The sequence below is a fragment of the Eubalaena glacialis genome, chromosome 19, assembly GCF_028564815.1.
Source record: "Eubalaena glacialis isolate mEubGla1 chromosome 19, mEubGla1.1.hap2.+ XY, whole genome shotgun sequence".
Lineage (NCBI taxonomy): Eukaryota > Metazoa > Chordata > Mammalia > Artiodactyla > Balaenidae > Eubalaena > Eubalaena glacialis.
Window position 1 is genome coordinate 2117489 of NC_083734.1, and position 21661 is coordinate 2139149.

Sequence of the window (21661 nt, forward strand, 5' to 3'; positions counted from 1 at the left end):
CGCGCCTCAGCGCACGCCGCAGCCAATCAGCATCACAAACGCCCAGGCCCCGCCCCCGCGCCGCGCCTCGGGAAGAAGACTACAAGTCCCAGAGGGCCTCGGTGCCCGCCACGTGCTGTCTCCGCCCGCCAATGGGCAGAAGCGCCGCGCTAGCCTGCTCCCGCCCCCCGGCGCGCTGGAGCCAATCGGAAGGGGTGTGTGTGCGAGCGCAGGCGGGGAGGGGGCTCGCTTAGCACCCGGAGGCCCTGCTCTCAGGTCCCGGGGTCCCGGTGGCGGCCGGAGCGCTCGGTCCGCAGGCGGCCGGCGGGTGGACCCCTCCCGCCCCACGCGCGCGCCGGCCTTACCCCCGGGCAGCCTCCTCGGCTCCCGCGCGGCGGCGGTTCCTCCCCCTCCCCCAGCCCTGGCTCCGGGGGACCCCGCGATGCCGGTCCGCACCGAGTGTCCCCCGCCGGCCGGTGCCTCGGCCGCCTCCGCCGCCTCGCTCATCCCGCCGCCGCCCATCAACACGCAGCAGCCCGGCGTGGCCACCAGCCTGCTCTACAGCGGCTCTAAGTTCCGCGGCCACCAGAAGAGCAAGGGTAACTCGTACGACGTGGAGGTGGTGCTGCAGGTGAGCCGGCTGCTGGGCCTCTCGCGGCGCCCACTGGCGGGGCCGCGCCGCCGCCCCCTCGAGCCCGCGGCCGCGGACGGGCCTGCTGCCCGGGCCTGCCGCCCGGGCCTGCCGGGAGACCTCCGGCGCACCCCAACTTTGCGGGCCAGAGCCGGGGACCGGCGGCCTCAGACCCGGCTCTGCCTCCCCGTGGCCTGTCGCCCCAGGACCAGCCCTCCTTCTAGCCCTTCTCGGACCCCGAAGAGCTCTCCAGTGGTTCCCCCTGACTCGGGACCCTCCCAGGCCTGTGACGTGCCTGCTGCCCCTTACGTTTTCCTCGGTCCCAGGAAGCCCAGGCCCTGGGGCCCGCCTCCTTCTCCTGGGGTTTCTTCCTTGGGGGACTTCCTCAGCCCCCTCCCTGCATTAGCCCCTGAGCTTGAGAGCCGCCAGGCCACCCTGATTCCTGCCCCACCCACCAGGCCGGGCCCTCATCCTGGGTAGGCTCCTCATAGTCTGTTAAGAAGCTGGCCTCCTAGCCCCCCAACCCTTAGTCTCTTCCTGGCCCAGGCTTCTCGTACTCCCTACCCCTGCCCTCTGGCCACTTCCAGGCCACTCCCGGTCTCCCTGGCCTGTCTGCCCAGACCTCCCTGTCCTACACTTCTGTTCTCCTCCTTCCTGGCTCCGGGGGACCCTCTTTCGTGTTCTTAACTTTGATCGACACGGCCAGGGCTTTCTTCCAGTCTCTGATACCCACGTACTGGGAAATGTAACTCACCCGCTTTATTTCTCATACGGTATTTCCTTCCCGTGTCCACCCACCTCCCCCCATTTGACCTGGATTTCTGAGAACCTGCTGCCAGCCCCTAATGGCTTTGGAACTGCAGCTTCACCTGTCCCGGGCCTTTCCTGCACCTCACCCCTCTCATGCAAATGGGAGCACACTTGACATTTCTTCCCAGCCCAAGGAGATTGGCAGTGGTTGATACTCCTTTTTCTCTCCCTCCTAGAAAACTGTTCCTCCTTTCTAGCTGCCCAGACCTGCATCAGGATCCACCTCCTCCTCCCTTTGCCCCTTTGTCCTTAGTCTGATACCTCACCTCCTAGGCTGTTCCCAAAAGCCCCCCCAAACATCTGTCCTCTTGAAAGGCTTTCCAGAAGCTTTGAGGTCTTGTGTGAGGACGGAACGTAGCAAGTGTCTTTTCCTTATGCTTGCCCTTTGCCCTTTAATAATTTTAAATCTTTAACAGCCTCTTTTCTGAGCAAGTAGGTCTCCCACCCAAAAAACAGTTGTGGATGCGTTTTCTTTTCACTAACTGCAGAGCATTCATCAGCCTCTTTTTTCTTAGTGCTTTGTGGGAATAGGTAATTTCTTTTGATTGGGAGAACTCCATTTCCGTCTTGTATCTTTGGTCTATAAACTTAAATATCTATCATGAGCCACGATATTTATTGTAATTGAAAAAAATAGGAGTTCCCTGGCGGTCCAGTGGTTAGGATTCAGTGCTTTCACTGTCGTGGCCCAGGTTCAGTCCCTGGTCGGGGAACTGAGATCCGGCAAGCTGCAAGGTGCGGCCAAATAAAAAAAGTACCGTGGCTGAGTTATTTCAGTCTTCATAATGAGATGCCTAATGTGGTAATCCCCCTTCTCTTGCTTCAAATGTGAGAGTTTAGTAGGAAGTTATAGGCTTTTTTACTTTTTGCAGCTAATCATAAAATTCTAGAAGTGAGATCCCTGGTGAGGATCATGTTTGCAATGATCTTGAATTTGTGCCCCTTGTTGAGTTTGATGGTTTAGGATGGGGTCGGGGACAAGTGGCAGGGTAGCCAAGTGTCAAAAGAGAAGTTCGCCTTGGTTACTGTAACAGCTCCCCTCCCTGTCCTGAGTGTGTGGTTTCTGAATTCCTGTCAGGTGCCAACTTCCTTGTGAACCGCTGGGAGTGGGGATTGAGTTGGTGCACGACTGGTAGGTCCCAGGGCGGCCCGAGCGGAGACCTGGCCGGTGGCTGGAGGCCCCTTGGAGTGGGCCGTCTGATGGTGGGGGCAGCGGTCTCACCCAGGAATGCTGCCCCGTATCCGGACTGGTGAGCGGCTTGTCCGTCGTGGAGACAGTCAGTGGCGTGTGAATAGCTCCATCATCTGGTTTTTCAGCCAGGACTGGGTTCTTGGGCTCAGCCTTCTTAGAATACTTATGCTTTTTGTAACTTCATCTATTTCCTGTTTTCTTTCTGTTTTTCGTAACAGCTTTGCTGAGATACGATGCACCTATTAACACAATTCGCACGTTTAAGGTATACAATTCAGTAATTTTTTAGTGTAGTCACAAAGTTGTGTAACCGTCACTGCAATCTAATTTTAGAATGTTTTCATCATCCCCCAAAGAACCCTTAGCTGTCACACCCCTCCAACCCTAGGCAACCCCTATTTTTTTTCACCTAAGATTTGCTTATTCTGGACTTTTCATGTAAATGGAGTCGTACAATGATGTGACCTTTCGTGTCTAGCTTCTTCCATTGAGCACAGTGTTTCAGGGCTCACCCACGTCACAGCAGGTGTCAGTGCTTCCTGACTTCTTATCGTTGCCTAATAGTCCCCTGTGTGGATCTACGGCATTTTGTTTATCCATTGATCCGTCCATGGGTGTTTGGATTTTTTCCACTCTGGGGCTGTTATGAACACACTGCTGTGAGCATTCACGTACAAGTTCTTATGTGGACATACGTCTTCCTTTCTCCTGGATGTCTCCCTACCAGTGGAATACTGGGTCATATGGTAATTATTTGTTTAACACTTGAGGAACTGCCAGACTGATTTCCAAAGTGGCTGCGTCATTTTGCATTCCCACCAGCAGCGTCTGAGGCTCCAATTTCTCCATATCCTCATCAACACTTGTTATTGTCTGTCTTTTTGATTGTAGCCATCCTGGTGGGTGTGAGGTGGTATCTCATTGTGGTTTTGATTTGAACTTCCGGGACGACTAACAAGGTTGGGCCTCTTTTCATGTGCTTCTGGAGTGCCTTTTCTTTTTGGAAATTCCAGTTTAAAGAGCTCCTCTAACGTTTGTAGGATTCTGACTGCTCTTTTTGTTGTTGTTGTTCCGTTACTGTGATTGCTCTCTTTCTCCTCTGCCATCCAAGAAGCTAAGAGTGAAGTGAAGCCCAGGTCACTGTGGAAGGAATATTAAAGAGAGCAGCTGTTGGACACAGCTGTGCTGCAAGACCTTCTTGCTGAGCATTTGCCTTGTTATCTTTCTCGTTGAGATGCCGGCCCGTTGTTCGGTTGAAGCTCTCTGTGCTATGGTGGGTTTGAGTTCATCAAGATCAATTTGGGCAGAAAGGGAGAGGCACATGCTTGGATGGAGGCCAGAATGAAATTCTGATTCTTGAGCAGGTGATAATCCACGCAAAATGTTAACCAATTTACAGTGCAGTTTTTAATCTTATTAGCAAGTATCCTTGCCACCTGATGCCCTTTCTGGAAGCTGTGAAACCCCAAACTATATTGAAATTCAGTGAGAATTGCATCCTTGAAACTTAAGGCCTTGGGTTAGAGCTGTGTGTCGTTTAACACAACTTATTTACTGACCCCTGTGAGTTCGGATCAGCTGCTTGATGCCGTCCGATGCCGTCCGATGCCCAGGTCAGCAGGTGAGGACGTTTGCAGGGCTGTGGTGGTTTTCAGGTGGAGACCGTTGTCCCCAACACCGGACGGTGGGACCGCCCCAGCTTCGTTGAAACCCGCTTGCTTTGGTGCTGACCTCGTCTGGCTGGCTGAGTTCACTGCAGCTTTTAAGCACTGCCTTGGTGTTTGACTCATGGTGTATTGGAAGTAGTTGGGTCCCCAGATCTGATAAATGCCACAAAATGTTCCTAGTTTCTTAAATGAGGCCTCACTCAATGTTGAACACTCAGCGTGCCACAGGACCTGTGAGCCCTGGGCTGCACTGGGCCAGCCGGCCTCCAGGCTCCCTCGCCCCCCACCCGCCTGCCACCCTGGCCTCAAAGGGGCCTCTGCCTGCCGGACGTGCTCCCGCTGTCTCCTGCTGGACCCTCCATTGGTAACGAGGCTGTGTGTGTCTTTTCAGCACGTGGACACGGGGAACTCGTACCTCTGTGGGTATCTGAAGATCAAAGGCCTTACTGAGGTAAGCGCCCCTCCCATGGGCAGGAGCCGGAGGGGCCAAGGTCCTGAAGGGCCAGCAACCTCGGCTCCTCAGGCCTGATTCAGGAGCCCCATTTCTAAGTGTGGTTCTTTCAGGGGGAGCGTAGAGCAGGCAGTTTGGACGTGTCCTGTTGGAAAGCACACAGACTCACAGACCATTGACATTTATAAACAGGTCACCGTGTGCCCAATGCTACTGATTTTACTTTAATCCTTTTTGAGGAAAACAAACATAGTAAGAACATAGTTGCCACCGTCATGGTCAGTTTCAGCCTCTGGGCGAGCATCGTTCCTCCGAGGACTGAGGTCTTCGCAGTTCGAAAACGTAGGTGTTTTCCTTTCTTTGAACCACCTTAAACCTCAGAACTCCTGGGAATATCGGAGGCAGGAGAGAGCATGCTTTCTTTTCCCGCTGGTGAGTGGGCAGGAGGAGGGCCTGGCGCCGCCTGGCCGAGGGTCGGGGGCCGCGGCATTTGGCGGCGCTGCGCAGAGGGGCTGGCGGGCATCCTCGCGCCGCCTCCTCTGGCCCCACGACGTCACCTCTGTCCATTCCAGTTTCCTCATCTGCGAGGTGAGAGCTCCAGGTGCCTGCTCTGTCTCCCAGGGAAGACGCAGGGTCAGTGAGTGGGAGGCTCTGAGGGACCTGACAAGGCTGGTCCTCCTCGATCTGGAAACACTTGTTTCCGTCGCCCCCGTTCCCCCTGTTCTCCTACTTCAGCACCAGGAGTCTGAGAATCTCCTGTGAAATTTGTTGTTGAGACAAAAAGGTATCTCTTCCCTCCTCTAGAAAATGTATCCAATCAAGTAGGGGCAGAAAATGACAGCAAAAGGAAGGGTTCTCACCCGTGGGTTTGTGCCAGTAGAAGACACACAGGAAACAGAATATGCTCAACTCTTAGGTGGCCAAACACATTTGTTGAGTGTAGAACACAGACATTTAACTTCATAAGGAAACCAGCAAAATCTGTCACGTGGGATGTGGATACCGATTCCAGATGGTCACAGGAAGCTTTGTGGAAATGGTTAAGTAGGATTAAAAATCCACAGACCGTGTACGGAAGTGCTGTGGACGTCCCACCAGGAGCAGGTGGCGCTAATGAAGGGAAGCACCCCCGAGCCACCTAGAGCCAGGCTCCTCTGAGCGGACGGGGTGCTGGCTTGGCCCTTCCCTGGGCCCGGCCCTTCCCGCCTGAAGCCGCCTTTTACTAGAGGAGGGCTGTGTTTCCTGAGGCCCTTCGTCCTGCCCGAGCGTCAGGAGTCTGTGAATTCATCTTTTTTAATAACTTTTTTTAGTCCCTTTACTGAGATATAATTCACATAGCATACATTCACCCATTTACAATGTGCAATCTAGGACCTCCCTGGCAATCGAGTGGTTAGGGCTCCGCGCTTCCACTGCAGGGGGCACGGGTTCTATCCCTGGTTGGGGAACTAAGATCCCGCAATACGCGACCAAAAAAAAAAAAAAAGTGTACAATCTGTTGGCTTTCAGTATAGTCACAGCATTGTACAACTGTCTAATAGTTTTTTAAGTTATAAATCTAATGCATGGTCACTGGATAATTGGTAAAATGCAGAAAAGGGTGACGATTCTTTGAATGGTTTTATACCTGTTATAAAACACAGTTAACCGTTTTTGTTTGCTTTTCCATTTATAGCTGTTGAAAAAGCAAATATGTGATTTACTTTAATGTAACTGAACGGTTTGGGTCATAGTCATGGTCTTCCTCGTCTGTACGGAAATAGAGAAAATTCATTGTTACATTGGAGATAACTTGCCTCTTATTTGCCTTACATTCACAGATAAGTACAGTTTTTGAAGTTTGTGTGCCTTGTGGAAATTAAATCCCAGAATTGTGAGAATGGGTGTCAAATAACATTCCCTTTGCAGTCCTGAGCCAGCCACCCGCAGGGAGAGGGGCATCCCTGGGGAGGCCCGGCGGAGGCAGCTGGCACCCGGCCTGGGAGCCCAGCCTGGGGGTGTCATGGTCAGGCCTGCCACGCACTCTCCAGACAGTTTTGGATGCTCCCGAGGCTGAACCAGGGAGCTGGTCACACTATCCAGAGCCACAGGCGCTCGTTTACTGCTGGTTTCAGAAGTTCTTGCTGACTTACTGGCCAAACGTTGACCCCCCATAAGGCGGGTCTTCACGGAAAGCTGGAGCCACCTCCAGGCAGGTGAGCCTGGAGTCAGTGAGGGGAGTGGGACCCGGCGCAGGGAGCCCACCCCTGGGGGTGCTGGCCACGCCCCCCTTTGTGACCGCCACCCCCCGCCCGCCCCCCCCCCCCCACCCCGCCGGCTGTAGTCAGGGCTTGAATGTCCTCGCCTGCCCTGTGAGAGGCTTTGTCGTTTTGGTTCCTTCTGTGCACATGACTCGCATTCATTAGGTGTTTATTTTATTTAATTTTGGAAGTTTGTGGGTACCTTGTGGTCACCCTGGTAGATTGCCTGAAACATTTGAGAGAGAAGTCGGCGCAGAATCACTTATTAGAAAAACTCGTGACTTGAACATAAGTATGTTCTTAGCGTTATAATAGGAGGACTTGATCATTTATCCTTCTATTTTAGGGAAGTCTTGATAAAACTCAGGAAGTCAATATACTGTCTATAGCTTTTTATTTAACATCTCAAGTCTGCTGTCAGCTTATACAGAACTTTTTCCCTTAGCAGTCCTTCCTAAAACGGATGAGTATAGTTTGGTTTATACTTTTAAAAATCACGTTTCCACTTAGGAACTTATCCCCTCCTTAATCTCTTCACTCTGTATCTATAAATATCTGTTTGAGGAACCCAGCACCAGTGTTGGGGTGAGGGCTGCGGTTTCAGGGGGGTGGCAAATCTGTAGTGTTTCGAGCTCACCGCTACGAGGACAGGCTGCCTGGGTGTGTGCGGTAAAGCAGCCACGGGCTTTCTGGAAGCCCTGGTCCACGTGGCAGGCGAGCCGGGAGAAGTGGCAAAGCCATGGGAACAGATTTATTTTAAACGGGTAGTTAAGTTTGATGCCAATTGAGAGGGGCTTACGTGGGGTGAGAAGAAGAAAGCGGGACCTCTATGGTCCCAGGATTTTAGGGTGGTGACCCTTGCTCTGCCAGGCGGCGGGTCATCACCGCACCCTCGGGGGGTACCCGGGCAGGTGGGTGGTGCTGAGGGGCCACCTGGCAGGTGGGTTGGCTGGTTTCTAGAAATGCAGAGAAACGGTACACTTTTTACAACGTTGACTTGTTCTTCCATTAATTTTTTCAAAATCTTTGGTGCTTCTTTACTATCAGAGGAACAAGTAGCAAGGTTATCCGGAGTATTCCAAGCACCCAGTCAGGATGACGGCTTATTTGTTTTTCCAGCGGTTGTGACTTCCCAGGGCAGACGTGATTTATCAATGTTTCCCATCGTATAAGCTGTCTGAGCTCATGCGATAGAATTATACGAATGCCTAATACATCAAGGTATTCTACCAACCTCCCCCTGCCCCCCAAACCTGAAGAGTTGGCGTAAAAGGGACAGGCTGAGGCAGTTTGAGAAGCAGTGGCTGGGCCGTGGCACGAGGGAGATGGAGCTTGATTTTGGAGCCTCTCTGGGTATTCGCCTTGGAAAGTAAAACCTATCAAGTTACCATCTGCTTTGTATTCAGAAATAACCTGTCCAAATTCTTTTCTGAGCCATCAACACATAACAAGTGCGCCAAAGAAGGGTTCTCTGCTCTGGCAAAGGCCCCGGAATCCAACAGACCCCCTCCCCCCAGCCCCTTCACTTCAGGCTCCCTCCACGGCCGTGGGCATCGCTGGTCCGGGTGGTTGCTCAGCAGTGTGGTCATTTCTGCAAAGCTTTGGGGAGAAATTACAGCAAGGTTGGTTTTTTCCTTTGTGAAAGGTTACAACTCCTGTTTGACATCGTGTTTGACATTTGGGTTCTTACCATAGGAGTATCCAACCCTCACGACCTTCTTTGAAGGAGAAATCATCAGCAAAAAGCACCCTTTCTTAACCCGAAAGTGGGATGCGGACGAGGATGTGGACCGGAAGCATTGGGTGAGTGCCCGTCTGCTCTGGGCGCTGGGGGGCTGGCGGCACCGTCCCTCTCCAGCCACCGTTCCCTTCCCGCCTCCTCTGCTCTGGGCGCCCGGGGGCTGGCGGCACCGTCCCTCTCCAGCCACTGTTCCCTTCCCGCCTCCTCTGCCGTCCCTGACGGCCTCTGCCTTTAGGATGCGCCTGGCGTGGAGGCGCGCGGTTCCCCCTCACGGGCAGGGCCTCAGGGCCGCTCCTGCCCTGGAAGCGCCCGCGCCTGTCAAGCACGGCTGTGTGCTCGCAGCTGTGAGCTCCTCAAGACAGCTCAGAGCTCCTCCTCGAGCCTTTTCGCCAGGGCCACGCAAGTCTTGTGTCTTTAAAAACCCATTTCTCAGCCAGTTGTTAGAGCCTTTTGGCTTAGCTGGCTGTGGCGAGGATGAACTTTGGTTTCACACCGAGGAAGTCCAGTGCGCTCACCCCTGCAACCCCCAGGGTGAGGTGTCAGTAGTGGAGATTCCAGAGCGGCTCACGGTCCCCGCCACCACTCCTGGCTGTGTCCGCGCTCTCCTGCTTCCGGGCCCACGGGCTCCTGGAGGCCCCTCCTGCAGACACTCTGCAGGAGTCAGCGTCCTTGTAGGTGAGCCGCTTTCTCATACCTGAGTTAGGAAAGAAACACCTGTCAAATGCTGAGTTTCGATTGAATTTAAACTTGAGCTTTTAAATTTTAAATACATGTTTTGGCTCTTGTAGCAAGCAGACACTGAGGTAGACGGCCACCTGTGTTTCTGATAGAGTACGAACGGGAGCCGAGCGTCTGGAAGCTGGGGAGCCTGGAAGGTGCCGCTGTCGGGGAGCACCCCTGGGAGCCGTCAGGCCCCGCCCCGCCCGGCTCTCCCTGCCCGGCACCCACCTCTCCTGCACAGCCCAGCGAGCACACGGCCTGTCTTCCTTCCAACTTTGTTTTCCATTTCAAATTGGTCCTGCAAAAAGCAAGGTCTTTGAGGCCCAATGAAAACTCAGTTTGAGGCTGGTTGGCTGCAGGTGAAGAACCTGGAGAGCAGCTCGAACTTCCTGTTGCCTTTCGTTAGAGCTGGAGACACCCGACCTCTGGCCTTCCTAGGCTGGGTTGAACTATTTTGAGTGAAAGAGGGGCCGGGAAGGCCACCCTGGGCCCCGGCCTGCTGGGTGTGTGAGGTCGGGCCTGTGGACGGTTTCCCTCCAGGAGCGCTGGCTGTCTTCGCGGGACTCAGGGTTTCCTGATGCCCTCTCCCCACGTGGGATTCCCAGACTCCCACGTGGGCCCCAGGGGCTCTGAGTGCCCCTCTGTCTGTTGGGGAGCCACGATGTCTACTGCACACTGGGGTCAGGACACTGTAGTTCACCCTCGAGTTTTCCTGAATGAGATTTGAAGTGGGTATTATGATAAAGTGATAAAAGATTATGGTGATTATCATTATCGCGATAAAGTAAAGATTCCTCACACGTAATCTACTTAGAGTAAAAATATCTGTGTGACAGATTCTATGACTTAATACCTCTTTGTCTTTAACTTTTTATTCAGGAGGTTTTTTTATAGAATTAATACATACTTATCTTTAAATATTTGAAAAAAACAAAAGCAAAACATCTGTAATGGCAAACACCTAAAGCTAAAGCAGGGGTTAACCTTTTCCTAAATCTCTTTTGAGTATATGTACTTTTTTTTTTTTTTTAACAAAAACATGATCATAAGGTACAGCTTTGTTGCCGTAACCAAGCATTACTTGTTTCTGGTCTCAACTAGCTGGCCCCAAGCCGCCAGGCCACTGCGTTGTCGGGGGACCCCACTTTACTAACCCCCCCGACCCCGGCACTACAGGCTGGTTCAGCCTGAGTCTTTGCCCCCATTGGTTGATGTACGGAGACCCCGTCCCTGATCGTCCGGCTGCGTCTGTCTGGGGTAAGGGGTGAGAGAAGGCCCGGGGTTGCATCCATCCCCGTTTGGCGGCCTTTCCTGGGCACGTTAACTAGGCAGGCGTAGGGTCCAGACGTTTGCCCCGGGGTCCAGGCCCCAGTGCGCGGGGTGACCAGACGCTCCCTGCCCGCCGGCCGCCGCCTCGCCCTGGAGGGGCCACTGCACCGGCCCAGCACACCCGCCACCCCTCTGTCCCTCATTCTCATACTCTGCTTTTGGCTTTCAGGGCAAGTTTCTGGCTTTTTATCAGTACGCAAAATCGTTTAATTCAGACGACTTTGATTACGAAGAGCTGAAGAGTGGGGACTATGTCTTCATGAGGTGGAAGGTAAGGCTGCCCGGCTGTGCCGGGCCTGTGGTGTGGCCCCCGGGCCCCAGGCCCCTCAGGTCCATGCTCACCCCCGTGTGGGGCAGGCACGGCTCTTGTGTCCTCTGCCTTTGTTCTCTCCTGCGACCCTGCAGGCTGGGTCATCCCAAGTGTCCTGTGTACTCGGGAGACCCCCATTGTCTCAGCCCCTAAGTGACCTCGCTCGGGCTGTGGGCCGTCACGGTGCCCCCGGTCCCTCCAGCTCAGGAAGCACGGGGCCGGGGACAGAATTTGGGTTTTCCCCCAGCCCTTGAGAACCCCATCAGGCCGGGCTCGCTGGGGTGGCTCTGGTGCCCCCTCTGGTATTTCCTGGGTTAGAGCCACAGGGTACTGAATTCAGGAGGGGAGTGTGTGAAGTCACTTGGAGAACCTACACCCACCTCCAACCCCTCACCCACAACCTGTAGGAAAAAGCTGCTTTATGGTGAAATCTCGCCAGCTTTCCTACAGACGAATCCTGTAGCACCCTCATTCCCGGTCTGTGTTTCTATGGTGAGAATTGGGGTGGGGGCTTGGCCCTGGCAGCAGACAGGCAGGTGCCGGGGGTAAACCTGAGTCCCGCCCCGCAGCCGGCCAACTAAACAACCCACTAAAGGAAGTGTCGGGTGAGGCTCTACTTTACAATTAATTTGAAAAACTACAATTTCAGAGACTGGGGAAAGGGAAGGAGAGTTGCTTGGTCTCCAAGAGTTTCTCACGCAGGGTGACTCCCCCGTGGGCCGTCTAGGCCTCCCGCGGCCCCTGACCTCGCCCCCCAGGGGGCTGGCTCCGCCCGGGGTCTGAGGAGGGCAGCACCGTTCTGACCGCTGCTGATGGGGGGGTCCCCAGGGCGAGCGAGCTCCACCTGCCCTCGGGGTGAGGCCCGGGCCATAGAAGTGACCCTCGGCTCTCCAGGTGACCGGGAGCCTGGCGACGGTTCCTGGGGTGCAGCCGAAGCGTGAGTCCGCGGCTCGGGTGGGAAGGTTTTGACGCGCTCTCGAGGCGTGGGCACCACAGTGCCCGCCCTCGGCTCTGACCCCGGCGACCTCGACACGTGGTGGCCATGTGTGTATGTTGAACATGCGAGTGGCTCGGGGGTTCACAGTTGCCTAGCAAGCCACCTGCAGGGAGGCAGGGAGGCCTGGGGGGCCGGAGCCCCTGGCACTGACCCTCCATCCCCATCCACGCGCAGGAGCAGTTCCTGGTCCCGGACCACACGATCAAGGACATCAGTGGTGCTTCCTTTGCCGGCTTTTACTACATCTGCTTCCAGAAGTCGGCGGCCTCCATAGAGGGCTACTATTACCACAGGAGCTCGGAATGGTAAGGACCGGCTGCCAAGGCCTCATTTCTTGAGGGGCTCACTTCCGTCCACAGGGCAGAGTAATAAACGAGGTAAAAAAATGAAGTTCTGGGTACAGGAACTCATAGCTAAACGCTTTCAAGCAGCAAATATTTTCAGCTATGTTTATCTCCATCTTGCAGGTCTTGTATTTATTCTTCCCCAGTTTAATCAGTAACTACAGTGTCAGGCCCCGCTGTGGACAGTGGGAACTTGGCTGTCAGCGGCCTTTTTAATTTTGTGCTCACGCTCCCGCCTGGTGCCGGCCGGTGACCGGGGCCCGCGGGCGTGGTCGGCCCTGCCCTGGGCCTCTGCCACGGTGACGGCCGCGTGCCACCCGAGGGCTGGCGTTTGCCACCTTTGCGGGCCTTCTCGTGGCTCCTTGAGCTTTTGTAAGTGCCCCGTTATCGCTGAAGCGCAGACGGTATCGTGAAATACCTGATTTCCTCTCTGAATGTGGAAATTATTTCCTTGCGACTTTTGCACACTTTGAAGGCTCCTGCGGGACACTACGTGGGGCTACCCAGCGACAACCGAGTGCCCGGGGCTCCATGCAGCCCCGGCCTCTGTGGGAGCAGCCGTTGTTGGGGTGTCAACACCTGTTCAGCTTTCAAATGAGTTTTTAAAACTTTTCCTATCCTTTTAAAAATACCCGCTTTACGGAGATACAGTTCACCTGCTGTGCAGTCCCCTCACTGAAAGCGTGCAGTCCAGTGGCTTCCGTGTCGACAGAGTTGTCCAGCCATCACTGCACTCAGTTTCAGAACGTTTTCGTCGGCACGAGAGGGAACCCTGTCCCCCTGAGCTGTCACCCTACCTCCCCGCCCCCTCCAGCCCCAGGCAACCACTAATCTCCTCTCTCTAAGTACAGGTTTGCCTGTCCTGGACGTGTCATGCAGATGGGCTCGCGTACCGTATGCCCTCTGTGTCTGAGCATCGGCTTTGAAGGGCCCCGGGTTGCGGTGTGTGTCAGTTCTTTGTCTTTATATTGCTGAGTGATTCCCCATCGTGTGGATGGACCACCTTGTCTTTATCTGTTCATTGGTGGATGGACACGTGGGTCGTTCCCACCTTTTGGCTGCTGTGGACGTGGGTGTGCAGGAGTCTGAGTCCCTGCTTTCAGTTCCTCTGGGCACTGGGGGTGGGATTGCCGGGTCAGGGTGTAGTCTATATTTCACTTTTGAGGGAACTGTTTCCCACAGCGGCTGCACCTTTTCACGTTCCCACCAGTGATGTGCAAAGGTTCCACGTCTCCCGTTTCCCCATGTCCTTCCCAACATTTAGGATTACAGCCATCCCACTGGGTGCAAAGGCCTAGGGTTAGGGTTCTGATGGCTAATGCATCGTCCTTTCTTTTCCTTTTTTTTTTTTTTTTGGCTACGTTGGGTCTTCGTTGCGGCGCACGTGCTTTCTCTCATTGCAGCGAGCGGGGGCTACTCTTCGTTGCGGTGCCTGAGCTTCTCATTGCGGTGGCTTCTCTCGTTGCGGAGCGCGGGCTCAGTAGCTGTGGCTCGCGGGCTCTAGAGCGCAGGCTCAGTAGCTGTGGCGCACGGGCTTAGTGGCTCCGCGGCATGTGGGATCTTCCCGGACCAGGGCTCGAACCCGTGTCCCCTGCACTGGCAGGTGGATTCTTGACCACCGCGCCACCAGGGAAGCCCCCATTGTCCCTTCTTGTTGACGTTTTCGGTGAGAGATAAACTGCTCTTCTCTGTGCTGCTCCGCACTCTTCTGTGGACGGGTGGGGGGAGCCGACACACTGAGCGTCCCCGAGTGGGGACTGTCCCGCCCTGTTTATCCTTCATCTGCTTCCCTCCTCGGAGCACCCGTCACGGGGACGCACACCCCGCAGAGCCCTCGGATGCGCTGACAGCCGCGTCTAGGGAGAAGGAAGGTGAAGTCGCTAAGGTTGGGGGGGGGGGCGGCTGTAACGTCATCGATCCCAAGCTCTCCGGATCCGCGCTCTGCGGATCGCGCGGCTTCGGAGGGAAGCAGGGCGGTGGGGAGGGGTGGGGGGCCTGGTCTGCATCCTCCCCCAGAGGACTTGGCCTCTCGTTTCCTAAGACAGGCTGTCGTTGCTTCAGGATTGGAACAGGGCCTACAAACAGCAGGTTTTCTGCCTAGTTCAGGGGGATTAACCAGAGAAATGGAAACAAGGCCAAGCTCAGTTCCCCTGAGGAAGTCTGAGATGAGCTTGCGTTTCCTCTAGGCATGGCTTCTGCGGGCGCCGGTGGGTCAGGTTCCACACCCTGTGCTGGTTTTCAGGATGTTCTAATGATCCCCCCCCCGACCCTCCCCTCCTCCCCACAGGTATCAGTCGCTCAATCTCACTCATGTTCCAGAACACAGCGCGCCCATCTACGAATTCCGGTGACAGCGGTCCGGGACAGCAACCAAATAAACTGAACTTGGCAAAAGAGAACTTTGCCAAGAAAACTGTGTACCTGCCAGAACCAGGAGAACGTGTGTTCCTGTTTCTTCACGAGCAGACTCGCATCAGAAAGCATGAATGTCAACCCACGGCATCCGAGGAGTGCGGCCGACCAGCAAGGGCAGGTGGAGGGCGGCCTCGGTTCCTCTTCCCTCTCTGTGGCAGTTTGGTCTTAAGCTGTTTTTAAGCTACCGTAAATGCACTTTTCCTCCTGCACAGCTGACTTCTGTATCACTGAGACGCACATCCCGTCCCCCACGCCCCCCTCCAGCCCCGGCCCCCCTCGGCCTTGGTGCTCAGTGGTCCCCACCAGGCCCCCCGCCCCCCGATGGCTTACTCTGGTAGCTCGAGGGAAGGCCGAGCCCAGCAGCCGTGCGCCCCCGGAGGCCTGTGCGGGGCAGCGGCCGATCGCTCAGCGGGGTTGGGGCACTGCCAGCCCTGGGATGTTCGCGCTGAGCGAGTCAGTGGCCGGCAGCTTCCCTGGGCCTGCCGTCCAGGTCACAGGATTTAAGGCTTCCAGATCCCTGGCAGGGACAGATTCCCGTCCTGCTCACTCAGCACGTTTGCTCCAAACTTTTGAACTTGAGGACAATACTAAACTTAAAAAAAAAAAAAAAAAAAAAGTTTTTTTTATGACAAAATTATTTTTATGGTCCCTTTAACAAGGACCCTATGGCAAATGCACAATTATTCAGAATTACATTTTATCGTTTTCACATTGAAAACAGCAAATGTTGACTTAGTAGTTTTTATACCTATATTCTATTTGTAAATGTATATTTAATCAGCCAGCAGTTTGAAACTGGTCATGTGGTACAGAAGTTTTGCAGCGTTGCGTCGGTCACAGCGCTAAGCGTGAGAGCCGTTTTGGGGGCCAGTTTAGCACTTGTGCGTTCTCCTTTCGCTACTCGGAACAGCAGTGCTTCGTGGCGCCCTTTCCCGCCGGGCAGAAGGGGCCGCTCTCCCCACACCGCAGCTCGGCGGCGTTGGCCTGGGGGAGGGGTGGGAGCATGCGCACTCCCAGAGAGCTCGCGGCTCACGTGCCAAAGCGTGTGTGTGTGTCTGTGCGCGTGCAGTTGTGTTGTTTAAATGTTTAGAAAGCTTCATAGCGTGGCATCCGCTGTAGCCCGCAGACGTGGGCAGGGCTTGGGGGATTGGCATTTGCTGGTGCTTTACAAGACTTGCTCAGAATACCGGAGGGAAAGCTTTAACAACGAGGTAATATTTTAACCCACGGGAGCAAAACAAACGCGAGGTGCATGTCCACGGGCGGAGTAAGAAAGCACAAAGCCCTTCCATCTAGGTGCGTGGTGGGGCAATCTTTTATTCCCAAGAAGTGACTTTGGTTTATTGACGTACGTACTGTATGTTCCTGAGGTTGAGTGTCAGGAGAAGCCTTAAAGGAGAAGTGTTGGGGAAGGTGGCGGGTGGGTGTCAGGGCCGCTGGGCTGTGTGGTCCTGAAGCTCCCTGCAGAGATGCAAGCATCCACCTGGAAAGGCCAGGGCCTGGGGACCCTGGAAAGTTGCCTGGTGGCTGCAGTGGAGAGATGCTTCACGTCTGTCTCCAGAGATGAGTCAGAAACGTTTTCTGGATTTTAAAACTCCCAAAGGCAGCGGAGTGGCTGGCTCTGGTCAATCCCAGCTCAGGGCACAAGGCCTGGGCCAGCGCTGCAGGGCATAACCAGCTCCTTGAAGGGTTCAGGTGCCACTCAGAATGCCGAGGGTGAGGTCCGCCTGGAGCCTGTCGGGGCCCGCGCGTGTGTGTCCTCCAGCGGGCAGGGCAGGGTGTCTGCACGGCACTGCTGCTCGGCTGCCCGGGCGGGCCGGGCTCTGTTGTGGGCTGGCTTCCTTGCTGAGCCAGCGGTCAAGTGCAGCGGTGTTTGGGGATGAAGAAGTGGTACCCTTTGCCAGCTCTTTGGGACACACCTGTGATGAAGATTGGTTCTCGTACAAACCTGTCTGTCGAGGATGCAGAAGGAGTGGTTTCCACATCCCCTGAGTAACTCCCAGACCATCTGCCCTGACTTAGTTCCCGAAGGAGCTCGGGCGGTCATCCGCAGCCGAGGTTATTCTTTCCTGAGCCTTCTCGTAACCCACATGCCTCTGCTTCTACGTGCGGTGTTTTTGGTTGACTCTTGTATTCATCGTTCAGAAACGAGTGCAGATGCGCACTCCCTGCCGTCTCCCCCACCCCATCCTCAGGACTCGGCCCCTGCTCTGCTCAGATCCCCTCCACCCCGCCCTCCCAGCCTCGCCACTCCTGCTGGTGTCGTCCCTTCCCACCCACCCATCCTTTCAGACTTGACGGCGTCTCAGCTGCGGTCCCCCAGTAACTAAGCATTGCCTCCCGTGAAGCAGACGGTCCATCTGCCTGCTGGTTCTGTGGTGATGTGCACAGCACAAACTCCAGGGGAGCAAAGGGGGCTTTTCAATGTCTTTTGCTTTCAGAAACAGGGAATTTATATTCTAAGGCCTTGAATTGATTTTTTTTTCCTCATAAATAGTCAGATAAGCTAATTTTTAAAAAGAAATGCCGTTGAGTATGTGCATTGTGGTTTAAAATTACTAACGAGTTCTGGGAAAGAAAAATAATATTTGATTTTGAATCTTACATGTTTTTAAAAATTAGATTTGACTGGGCAAAAAGTGAGTATTTTGTTTCTTTAGGGAGTACATGTGGAAAGGGTTTGAGGGTTTGGGACGGGAGAAGTATTTTGCAGAGCTATCAATGTCCAAATAATTTTTAAAAAATAATAAAGGTATTTAAGCAGTGAGTCTGTCCTATTTCTAAAGCAAAACGGTTCTGTTAGAAGAAACCAACCCCCTTTCTGACCCTGTGGCTGTGGAGGTTTCTGGGCCCCTGCAGAGGATTCCAACACGGGGGGACATCTGCGTGATTAGGGGCGAGGCCTCCAGGCTTGTGAGCTGGCCTGCGGAGCGGGGTTACCTGCTGGGTGATGTCGGGGTAGAGATGCCAGCCTGGTGCTTGGCTGGTGTGTGGACGGAGCCAGTGAGACTTCCTCCCCGTCTGGAACCTCAGAGCCCGGGAAATAAAGAGAAGGGACGGCGGTAGCCTCTCCCACGTCAGTGCTCACCTTCCCCAGGTGCACTTGCTGTGTGCTGACCGCCATCCTGGGTGCTTGTGACACGTCCACACGTGACGGACCCCGAGAATGGCCTGTGTCCCAGCAGGGAGATACGTGGCAACGACACAGTAAAGAATCCGTGTCCGTTAGATGGTGTTGAGGGACCAGCATTACAGGGAAAGAGCAGGCAGAGCTGCGGCAGACTGGGGGGCACTGTGGGTTGCGCTGGTTGAAAAGACGGTCTGGTGACATTGAGCAAAGACCTGGAGGTGGGTGCGAGCCACGCAGACGTGTGGGGATGAGCCCTGCAGGCAGAGGGGACAGCGGGGTGGGGTGTGGAGGAGCCTCGGGCCCTGTGGGACCTTGTCGGTCGCTGTTGGGATCAGGACTCTGGCTTTACTCAGAGAGGAGAGGCATCGGAGGATGTGGGCAGAGGCGGGATGGGACCCGATGCAGGTTTTAAAGGATCTTCCCGGGTGGAGGGACTGAAGGGGCGAGTGGAGACCAGTGAGAGCCCACTGCCGAGCTGGAGAGGGTAAAGCTGACAGGCTGCCTGGGAAGTGTAACAGCGAGAGCCGTCCGGGGGGTCCGAGGCTTTTGGAAGAACCAGCAGCCTCTGTGTGAGTTGGGGTCACTGTCTCATTTGTTCGCTGCCGACGTTTGATTCATGGAGGTGTCGGAGTGGAGACACGGAGAGATTTGTATGACTTAGGTTTCTCAAGAGGAGGGAGCACGCCTGCCACGCGGGGCCACGTGGGGAGCACCACGTTTTGGGCAGAAGGTAAACAGAAACCACGGTCTTTGTTGGGCTTTCCGAGGGAAGGGCGGTGGGGGGGGAGAGGGGGGCAAACCGCGTAGGGCCGGCTAGTTGGAGTGATTCGGGCGGGCCTGGGGCATGAGGCTGCCTGGCCCTGGGAGGATCAGGCCAGGGGTAGTGGCTTGACAGTTGCATGAGGAGGTATAGCAGCGGTGTGGGCTCCGGGATGGTGGTCTGTGTGGGAGAACCACACGGGGGAGTGGGAGCCTTTGCCTCCCCTGAGAACGGGCTGGCTCTGGGGGGGGCAGCAGGGATGCAGAAAATCAGAAGCTGTAGTTAATGTAATTGGCCCTGTGGTGAGCGGATGCCCAGCCGACGAATCCAGAATCTAAGAACGCACAGAGCCGTGACGGACAGCGGCTTCCGGGAAGATGCACCTGGACTGCACATTCATCTCCAGTGCACGTGGCACAGGTGGGGGGTTCCGCCCCTCCAGCCGTGGGCACTCGCGGCCACAGGCTGGTCCGGCTCTAACTGGGCCGCCCGTGGTCGCCCTGGGCCCGTGAGGGTCGGGCGGCGGGTTTCTGGCGGCCGGGTCTGGGGGGCGATGTTGCTTGCTCCTGCCCGTACGCGTGGCGGCTCCCAGCTGGCTGGTGCCCAGGACGCAGCGGCCGACAGTGGAGGGGGTCTGAGGGGAGGGCATGGAGCTCAGTTTTGGACGCATTAAGTCTGAGGGAAATACAAGTTAGACTCCAAGTGATGGCCGTGCGGCCCTGAAATTCAGGAGGAAGGTCTGGACTGGAGATGAGGATTGGAGAGCTGTCAGCTTCTAGGCAAGGTGTTTAAAACCATGAGATGGGGGCGCTCACGGATGGGAGGAGAGATCCGCGGTGGAAGCAGGATGGCGGGGGAGGCCAGGGAGCAGGGGTCCTGCGGGCCGCGGGACGGCAGGGCCTTCAGGAGAAGGAGGGACCCACTGTGTCCACAACGCTCAGGGCCGACCATGGGGTCCGGCCGCGTGAAGGTCACTTCTGACCTTGAGGGAGCGGCTTGCACGGACTGGTAGAGGCCAGTGGGAATCAGAGCAAGTGTGGGAGGGAAGGAAAGTGCTCAGAAGGTTTTGCGGGCAAATTATTTCATACTATCTTACGTAATGAGGTTTTTTTTAAATTGTGGTAAAATATTCACAGTATACATTTACCATTTTAGCCACTTTGAAGTGTCCAATTCAGTGGCATTAAGCACAGTCATCGTGTTGTACACCCATCACCTCCATCATCTCTGGAACTTTTCCATCTTCCCAAAGTGGAGCTCAGTCCCCATTAAACACCAACTCCCCACCCTCGGCCCCTGGCACCCACCCTTCTACTTTCCGTCTCTATGGACCTGACGGCTCCAGGGACCTCATGCAAGTGGAATTGCCAGTGTTTGTCTTTTTGTGACTGGCCTGTTTCACTTAACATGTGTCAGAATTTCCTTCCTTTTTAAGGCTGAATAATATTCCATTATATGTATATACCACCTTTTGTTTATCCGTTCATCCATCAGCAAACACTTGGGTTACTCCCAGTTTTGGGGTATTGCGAATAATGAACCATGGGTGTACAAATTCCTCTTCAAGTCTCTGCTTTCACTTTTGGATACGTACTCAGAAGTGGAATTGCCAGATCATATGGTAGTTCTATTTTTAATTTTTGAGGAACCTGCATACTGTTTTCCATAGTTGGCTGCACCATTTTATATTCCCAGCAACAGTGCACAAGGGTTCCACTTTCTCTGTGTTCTCACCAACACTTGTTCTCGCTCTCTCTCTCTATATATAAAATACACACAGACACACACATACACACCCCGTCCTAATGGGTGTGAGGCATTATTTCATTTTGGTTTTGATTTGCATTTCCCTAATGACTAGTGATGTGGAACATCTTTCCACGTGCTGTTGGCCATCCATATATCTTCTCTGGAGAAATGTCTACTCAAGTCCTTCATCCATTTTAAAAATCAGATTGTTGTGTTGCTGTTGACTAATGACTTCTTTATCTATTCTGGGTATTAACCCCTTATCCAATATATGGTTTGCAGATATTTCTCCCATTCCGTGGGTTTCTTTTTCACTCTGTTGATAGTATCCTTTGATGCACAAATCAAATATTTTACAGTTCCAGTAGCAGCCACTTCACAAGTTTGTAAACTCTTACTCAGAGATTCCTCGGGTGACATGAACACGCGAGGTTGGTAGTTGGCTTCCCAGGTTTGGGTTTGGAGGACCCAGACCTTCCAAGCAGGAAAGGCCCCGTTGCCTAGAAAACGCTTGATATTTAGGTTTTCTCCCTTGACCCTGGGAGTAGGCCTGATTTCACAATATTTATGAAGAAACAGACCCCCGGGGATTGCGGGTGAAGCAGACACAGCAGCAGAGATGCCAGGACTCTTGAAAGGTGAGTCGCATTCCAGGACATTTCCGCCTCCCCAAATGTAAGCCGGTAGTGAACACACCTCCGTGGGCACAAGGGTGGTGGCAGTCAAAGCCGGGAGCCGCGTCTTGGGGCAGAGGGAATTAGAGGACCTTCCCCCCGCACCGGGCTAGGGCTCCACGCTTGCCTGGACTGCCCAGTTCCCAGAGGCTTTCACCTCCCATCTTCTCTGGACTTCACAGAGCCTGCAGACATAGGTGTTCTCCTCGCTGTCTGCCTGTTACCCTGGGGTCCCTGGACTTCACATCTCAGCTCTGCTGTGAATAGCTTGAGCCGCTGGGCCAGGCACTTTGCATGGCTCGTAACCTTGCTTTGTCAGAGGAGGAGGAGAGCGGCAAGCTGGAGCTTACGACACCCCTGTCCAACCTGGAGCCTGGTGCATAATAGGCATTTGGTAAACGTGGGCTGAGTCTGGGGAGGATGTGACACCCCCGGAGGACACGTGACTGACAGTGGCTCTGGCATTCAAGGAGGACTTAGGAGCAAGCAAACTTTATCTGTTATTTCATTTTTACAGCAACC

General features: G+C 54.6%; 1 protein-coding gene across 1 annotated transcript; it reads left to right on the forward strand.

Annotated features, from left to right (window-relative positions):
* The first annotated feature begins 197 nt into the window (after positions 1-197).
* GID4 (GID complex subunit 4 homolog) lies at positions 198-17581 on the forward strand. Its single transcript, XM_061175239.1, has 6 exons — positions 198-610; positions 4671-4730; positions 8666-8773; positions 10930-11031; positions 12242-12372; positions 14699-17581. Exons 1-6 carry the CDS (start codon positions 422-424, stop codon positions 14760-14762), a joined length of 654 nt encoding a protein of 217 aa, XP_061031222.1. The 5' UTR covers positions 198-421; the 3' UTR covers positions 14763-17581.
* Positions 17582-21661: the final 4080 nt, after the last annotated feature.

Bases quoted from the DNA above. Each gene is read 5' to 3' on its own strand.
- GID4 (XM_061175239.1), top strand. From the start codon at position 422: ATGCCGGTCCGCACCGAGTGTCCCCCGCCGGCCGGTGCCTCGGCCGCC. The intron at 8,774-10,929 runs GTGAGTGCCCGT...TTTGGCTTTCAG, and splicing joins ATGTGGACCGGAAGCATTGG to GGCAAGTTTCTGGCTTTTTA. The intron at 11,032-12,241 runs GTAAGGCTGCCC...ATCCACGCGCAG, and splicing joins ATGTCTTCATGAGGTGGAAG to GAGCAGTTCCTGGTCCCGGA.